This window comes from Poecilia latipinna, unplaced genomic scaffold (assembly GCF_001443285.1).
Source record: "Poecilia latipinna isolate Pla-1442-1.1 unplaced genomic scaffold, P_latipinna-1.0 Scaffold3145, whole genome shotgun sequence".
Lineage (NCBI taxonomy): Eukaryota > Metazoa > Chordata > Actinopteri > Cyprinodontiformes > Poeciliidae > Poecilia > Poecilia latipinna.
Window position 1 is genome coordinate 25,746 of NW_015115761.1, and position 8,032 is coordinate 33,777.

Genomic DNA, 8,032 nt, shown 5'->3' on the forward strand with positions numbered 1-8,032 from the left:
AACATGACTCGCTACTTTTGAATTAAAGTGTTATTTGATCAGATGAGTTCATGGGTGACATCATCTTGGGAAAGAAAATCAAAATTGTCAAGCAAACAAACAAAGAAAAACAAGAACAAAAAAAGACTACAACATGCTATTAGCCTCAAAAGAAGAGTCTGAATTAGCTCTCCTAGCAACTAAACAACTAAATCTAATTGAATCCATCACTCTCATCTTGAATAAATCCCTCAGCAGTCTTGACAGATCCACCTGTTTGTCAGTCAAGGTTGGTAGAAATGTCAGAACATGTTTGTTGTCATTGCACGGAGCCGCTCCTGCTAAAAATATACCCACCTACGATGCTGGAAGGCACTGTTGGTGAAAAGCCTTGAGGAGAACATTGACGACGTCTAAAGCCGGAGTGAGAACTCAAATACAAAAGTAGCAGTGGTGATGGCGGCAGTCATAAAAACGATTAATTTAGGTAATAATTAGTGTGTTAGAATGTCAGAAATTTTAATCTCTGCTTTAATGTTTCACGTTAGGTATTGAGCTTTTATTTACTCATTTACTTTTGTAATTTTGGATTTTTCTTTACGTATGTAATCAATTTGATGTCTTTTTGATTTTCTCTTTTACTTCTCCATAAGTAGACTTTTTTTTTTTATTTCTCTGAATTAGGAATTGTTTTCTTCATAAAACATTTATTTATGATCTTTTTTATTTTTATGTCTGTGCATGCCTTTCTTTCACATCAGGACTTCTTGCTTTTTGAGACTTTTGGTAGCCTATTTCATGTTGTCAAACTTTCGAAGTGACGCCTTGGAGTAAAACTGAGCCAAAAAATGTGGTTAATAACTTGGTTTAATAAAGGGCGTTATTGGTTTGGATAGCTTTTTTTTTTCTTTCTAAGTTCTCATTTGGTTATTAAATTGTCTTTGTTTGGTAATAAATTAGGTGTGATTTAAGTGTCCAAAAAGTAAAAACGACACAAACCAAAGTGAGCAAATACTCTTCCACATCTCTGGATTTTTTTTTCTCAATTTGTATTCATATCTGCATTATTTAGACTGAGGGAGCCTTTATAGAGACCTAAAAGATCGACTGTCGACTGCCTTCAGATTTTTATACCATTGAAACTAATCTTCATTCCTTTCTGTGGATGATTTTTTTTTCTTTGCATATTGTTTTAGGTTTGCAGACTAAAATAGCACATGCGTGCAGAGGGTTGTTTGCACCCTCGCCATCTGTGCATTAGTCTTCCAACGTTTTCTTCTACAGTAGATCCAGTCGACTGACACGTTCATGTGGACTGGACTTCAATCAGACGGTCCGGACCGAAGCTTCCTGCGCCGACTGGACTCTGTTCTCGGCAGCTTCAGGAGATCTGCTATTGAAACCACAGTGGCCAAAAACAGAGAGAATTTCTCCAACAGGGATAAAGGGAGCGCAGTGAATTTCCAGTTGCCCCTGTAAGGTGCACAAGCCTGGTGTTAACAAGCAAGAGCCAAAAAACAACAACAAAAATAAAAAAAACCCACAATCAATAACAGAAAAAACAAAGCAAAATTGGCAGCAAACAGAGAGCTGCATGCTGCATGATGGATGCCAGCCAAAATGGAACAGACTTTTTTTACTGCTTACCTCCTTCTGGTGCATCATTCTTACTTTTCTTTTTTTTTTTCACAGGAAGATAAATTTCCTGCATGCTCCTGCTGTGCTGACGCATCCAGCTGAGTTTGTGCGTTTGCATAATTTTTTATGTCCCATTACAACTGGCTGCTTGGCCTTAATAAATATTGAAAGCTTTTTGAAGCAACACTTCTTTCTAAGCTACTTTTCTCTAATCTTTTAAGAAGGCTCTAAAACGTTTAGGTGTGCACGGCAAAATATGCAACAAGATGCACCAGGGTGCTGATCCCATTCAGATTCTCGGAGGGAGGAGATTCAAGATTGGATTTATGTTGAGGAGGAATCTTTATTCTTTAAATTTTTTTTTTTTTTTGCAGTTTTCTCTTTTCTTAATGACATGTTCTCTTCATTTCTTATCAGCGTTCTCACCTCTTCCGCACACATTTTCCGCCATTGTTATTTTCGTCTCTGTTTTTTCACCCTTTTCTTTTTTCTCGTGTTTTCTTTCAGAGCTCTCTTCCTGGGTTTGTCCAACAACCCTCACATCTCCGACCTTCACCTGGACATCAGCGGCTGTGAGGTATCGTCCGCCAGCCCTCTTCTGCTTGCATGAATCCACTCGTGATCTTTCTCAGTTAAGCCTCCCATCATGCTCCGCTCCACTTTTTGTTTCTCCCCACAGCTGAGGTCGGCGGGTGCCGCCGTGATCCAGGAGCTCTTCCCTCGCGTTTCGTGTGTGGGGACTTTAGACGTCTCTGATAACGGTGAGAAACTTCAATCTGTTGGCACACCCCCGCAGCGCATTTGCGCTGTTTACAGCCGAGGTGGTTTTCAGTCGTACAAGAAGAGGCTTCGAATGGAAATACATCATATATCACCTGTTTAAATTTGAGGGGTGAATGCTTCAGTTTGTGTACAAATCATTAATGTTTATATGAAAGTGTTGATGCGGACTGCTGACGGTGGGTATAGATCAGGGGTGCCCAAAGTCGGTCCTCGAGGTCCGGCATCCTGCATGGTTTAGTTCCCTTCCCGATTTTAACGCACCTGGATCAAATGATGGCTCGTTAGAAGGCCTAAGAGGAACATTGACAAGCTGAAAAGTTGTTACTACCACCAGGGAGAGAACTAAAACGTGCCGGATGCCGGCCCTCGAGGACCGACTTTGGGCACCCTTGTTATAGATGGTGGAAGATTGAACTAATATACGTTGTCTTGTTCCAACCTTAAAGAGGCAGTATTATGCGTTTTCCAACCACATAGTGCCAATTTATAGTTCAATCACTTAACTGTTATCTTCAGCTGTTATACAAAATACTGTATAAATCAAACATGTCTTAAAAGAAATTTTTCTTCCTGATGTAATGCCTTGAAATTGGGCCTCTGTCTCTTTAAGGAGCTCTTGCTCTCTTTTTGACGCTCATCTCAACATCGTCCTTCTGATGTTGATAACCTTTTAGCGACGTTTTTACCAGTGTTGCACTGAGGAGTAACTCGTTTAATGAGCTCCGGAGACGAGCAGCTCCATCAGGTGTTTGCTAATTGCTGCTGGCTAGTCTGAAGGAGCTGAATGGAGAAGCCGTGGGGAAGGGCTGTGAGACAGAAGCTTGGAGACCGCAGCTACATCTCGAAGGCAGCGCTTTGTTTGCGCAGCTGACTGGTTGCCACGAGAGATTAAAGGATTTCTCACAGATGCATGAAAGAAGGAAAATAATTACATTTTTTAATTGTCATTATTTCCTGGAAATCAGTTTTTACATTGACATTGAGGAGATTTTTTTATTTTTATTTTTTTTTGGGGGGGTGTAAATATTTTGTCAACAAGGCCTATTTTTGTCGCTCCTGATTGATTCATAAAAGCATGAAAAAGAGTAAAACATCTAAAGGGGTGAATATTTTCGTCCCACTTCTCTTCGACTGTGTACTGTTTCTTTTAGTCTCTCAGACTAAATGTTAACAGATCGCTGTAATATTTGTGCCTGTAACAGTCGTGCAGGGTAGTGTCAGGTGTGTGTAACAGAAAACCACAAATCTCCAGTTTTTCAGTGCACTTTGATTTTTCAACATTTTATCCTTGTAATGCACAGCGGGTTTCCAAGTATTTCATGTCCGGATAGCTGGAATTTCATGAAACTCGAAAGAACTCCCATTCACCTTGAAGCTACTGCATGCCGAGACCAGACTAGATTCTTTGATGTTGCAACAGCTACAGCAAATACGTTTGACTTCTTCTGCAAACCTTTTACAACAAAGCACATAAGACAAAACATGCATAAATCCTTGAGTTGTTTTCGTAGAATCGGTAACATCAAACTAGTCTTTTCAATAACCTGTGGACAAAATAAGTTTTGCGCCTTTTCCCGCTTAATCATCTGAGCTGTTTTCTGCCTTCATATATATATATATATAATCTTTTTTGCTCTCTGAATGAAGCATTTTCAGTCTTGGATGGAGTCACATTTTACCATGGTTACTGCTTTCTCTTTTTCTCCCTCATTTTACAAAAAAGGGTGAGTAGGTGTGTGTCGGCGTACAGTCGGGAATATTTTGGAATTTTTGCGGATTGTGAAAATGTCTCTCTCTCTTCAAAAATTGGACATTTTCACAATGAAGAAAAAAACTGCCTCTCTGAGCCGTTCATACTTATTAAAAACAAACAAGTTCACACACAACACCTACTGCGATTTGAGGACGTATTTCCTCATTTTTCTCAGCTTTTAATTTACTTGTCACACTTAAACGATTCAGACCGCAAAATTTTTTTTAAATATCTGAGACAATCTGAGTGATTATCAAAAGTAGTTTTCAAATTATTATATTTACTAAGAACTCTTTGTGTAAGTGATAATTGCCCACTAAACATAATTGCTGTTCTTTTCACACTTGATGGGGTGAACAGTCATCAATAATTTGCAATGACGAGTCTTTTTGAGTTTTCTCCTGTGCATAGACAAAAAGCCATCAGATCTCCGACTAAACGGCATCGGAATAAAAAGTCTCGATTGATTGATTGACTGATAAACCACCACATTTGACTGTAAGTATGACAATGTGTTTCAGAAATACTTTTATCTGCGTCATGAAATTAACAAATCACACAGAATCCAAGGCGTTCCACTTCTGTTTCATGAGTCCACAGAAACTTTTTTCCAAAAATCTTCAGGCTCGCCGAGATGTTTTTGGCAAAGCTACGAGAAGCTTCTATGTTCACTTTTGCTCAGCTGAGATTTTTACTTTAACTTCCTCATGGATACTATTTTTACTCTTATTGTTGAATCATGAACTCTGACCTTAATTGAGGCAGGTGAGAGCTGCAGAACTTTACATGTTGCTCTGAGATCTTTTGCAATGATCTGATTGAGTGACTGATGCACCTTTGTAGTAAGTTTGATTGGAAGGTTCACCACTTTTTTCTTTAGATCGATTTATGAGGTGTTGCTTTTTGAGACCTACAGTAACTTCATGTTGTTGGATGTGTTCGATTTAAGAGATATTTTGATAATGTAATCAAGTTACCTTCAGTTTTTATAAAAATGATGCATATATCAAACATGGCTCCTGATTTAATGCCTTAAAATACGGCCTCTGTTTCTAAAAACTCATGCTCTTTCTGACAATCCGCCTTCAGGAAGCCGTCACAACATTGCTCCTCTTTTAAACCCTTTAACAACATTTTTACCAGCGTTTCACTGCGAAGTAGCTCGTATAATGAGCTGAGCAGATGCACAGCTCCACCAGGTGTTTGCTAATTGCTGCTGGCTAGTCTGAAGGAGCTCGGAAACTGCGGTTGCGAGGAGGATCTGTGGTCCTTGGTCCAAATGGGCGTTTTGTACAGCTGAATGGTTGCCATGGGAGATGGAAGAATTGAATGTGTGAAAGAATCAAAACAACACTCCAGGTGTTTTTGAACATGATATATATATATATATATAACTCTGGTTATATTTGTTTAACGCTAAAACAAGAAATTTCCATACTTATTTACGGCACTGTAGCTCATGGCAAAACCCACTTTTGTTCTCTGAATATGCTATTATTTTCCTTTCCAGAACTAAAACGCTTAAAGTTGAACACCTGTTCTCATGCTTTATTGGCACTTGCATGGCGGTGATTAAAGATCTTCTCTGAAGCGGGATCTCAGAACGACTCCACAGAGCTTAGTCCTGCTGGCTTTTTGACTCGATGCGCTTCTCTGTTTTGGTTCAGGTTTGGATGCCGACTTGTTGGCTGTCATCCCGGCGTTCTCCCGGCACCCCTCCCTCAAACACGTGATGTTGGGGAAAAACTTCAACATCAAGGGCAGGTACGGACCGCAGTGGGGGGTATGGGGGAGCGGCGGCACAGATGGTGGTGAAGTTGATGCAGATGATGAATGTTTTTTCTTTTTTCTTTCTCCTTCCCCTTCCCTCCCATTTATGCCTCCTCAGGGTGCTGGATGAAATCCTGCAGAAACTAGTTCATTTGGTGCAAGAAGAAGAGTGTGTGAGTTCGATTATGTAACATATTGTACACATGCACGCATGCAGATATTCTCTGTGGTGTTATGCACAGATGCACGCCTACACATGCCTCACAAATTTGTCGCCGCACGCACGCGTGTGCTTCGCACGCCCAGAGACACACACTTGTCACCGAGCTGAATCCTTGTCCTCGTTTATGCCTGTTTAAGCTCAATCCTCCACCTGCCACACACACAAGGTGCAAACATCCTCGCAAGTCATGTTGTCTGCGGGCCTGATGAATGGTTCGTTTGGTCTCAGTCTATCCGGGAGACTCCAGAGGCTCTCTGTTTTTCTCAGCTCTGCAAATCCAGCATGACAACTCGCTTACTCAATTATTTACCGCTGTTGATGGCGACGGCAGCTCACAACAGCGCTCTTTCACACAGTGAAAACGAAAGCGTGTGCGCGTGAACTCTTGCGCCTATCAGTGTAAATGAGCACATTTAAAGGGATTGCGTGGTTGAACTAGTTTGCCGCATGGCAGCATGTCCCTTTTTACACGCCGAGGCGATAATGACAAACTTTAAAAGTGTCGAACGTCGAGTCTCAGTGTGGATCCACATCAGTTGTGTTTTAATCAAAGTCTAGTTCGGTCCGTTTTGGAGGCGAGAATGCACAATCGAACTCTGGTCCGCCCAAAAACCGAGGTCTCTCTCTGTGGTTTCCATAAGCAGGAAGCGTGCTACAGCACAAGGCATTTTGGGTAAATACAAGCAAAACAGACATGTGAGTCTTGTGCTAGCAGGAGAAATGACTCATGGTCTTTTACCAAAGAGAAATCCTACAACCTCTGAAATCTGACGCTGTTTTGCCTTTGAAGGTTTCCGTGTTGTTGACTTCAGTGGTTCTTGGTGTTACTCCACCGTAGGCGAAAGGAAAAAGGGAAATAGGTTTTTTAAAGGGTTTTGTTTGTTTGACAAAATGTAACAAATGTTGCAGTTTTGGTCCACAGTCGAACCCAATCATGTCTTCTGGACTATCAGGTGTAGAAACTCTTTATCTTGTTTTAATAATGAAGTATACGAGTATAAGGAATTTGCCATAAAACGTAAAGGTGAGAATAGAAACTGCTAATGAAGAAATAGCATTTAATGAGTTCATAAACTGTCTTCTTGTTCTGCTTATGGAAAAATAGAAGGCGTAAGCTGAACTTAGACTAGGACTTGTTCACAGGGTAAGGGGCATTTCATGTCTCTTCCATTCACAAGACGTCTCTCTCACTGAAAGATGTGGTTCTCAGTTGTTAGCATGCTAACGAATGGTGCAGGATCCTGCTAGGGGACTAATTTTCCCTCTGTGGCACAGAAGTTTTTGTCAAAGTTGGAGAAGTTATTAAAAGATATGAATATTAATTCATTTGGATCTAAAACCAGAATCTGCTGAAGGATTTTTTGTTTCTCTTTAGTTTGTGATTTCCTGCCTATTTGGGGGACAATATTCATGGAAATGCCTATTCAGATTTTCTTTTTTCTTTTTTTTTTCTTTTTCCATAGAGGATATCGAAGTATTTGTAAGAAAAAAACACAGCTTGGGAACTCGAAATACCAAGGTGCAATGCTACTTGACTCACATCGGCTGGCGTTCACAAAGCAGCCAATCCAGCAGCACCGTTCTCCCAGAGTTGTCATCTAAAGATCCTTAACCCTTTACTAGATTTGTCCCATTTTTTTCCCCCGTTGAATCTGGCAGGCCCTGCAGTCTCTCTCTCTGGCCGACTCGAGGCTTCGCCACCGGGGAACAGTGCTGGTCAACGCCCTGGGCTCCAACGCCTGCCTCCGGAAGGTGGACCTGAGCGGCAACCTGCTGGAGGACTCCGGGGCCAAGATGCTGAGCAAGGCTCTGCAGATCAATACAACACTCAGGTATGCACCTGATTATATATATATATATATATATATATATATATATATATATAT

The 8,032-nt window shown here is 40.7% G+C and overlaps 1 protein-coding gene across 1 annotated transcript in view; it reads left to right on the forward strand.

Annotated features, from left to right (window-relative positions):
• Positions 1 to 8,032, forward strand: part of LOC106940255 (leucine-rich repeat-containing protein 16B-like) — a gene marked incomplete at its 5' end in the record, with an annotated part of 50,891 nt that overhangs the window by 22,065 nt on the left and 20,794 nt on the right. Inside the window, 3 exons of the mRNA XM_015022944.1 lie at positions 5,821 to 5,917; positions 6,042 to 6,096; positions 7,806 to 7,978. Of these exons, the coding sequence (XP_014878430.1) occupies positions 5,821 to 5,917; positions 6,042 to 6,096; positions 7,806 to 7,978 (325 nt within the window). The remainder of the gene's footprint in view (positions 1 to 5,820; positions 5,918 to 6,041; positions 6,097 to 7,805; positions 7,979 to 8,032) is intronic.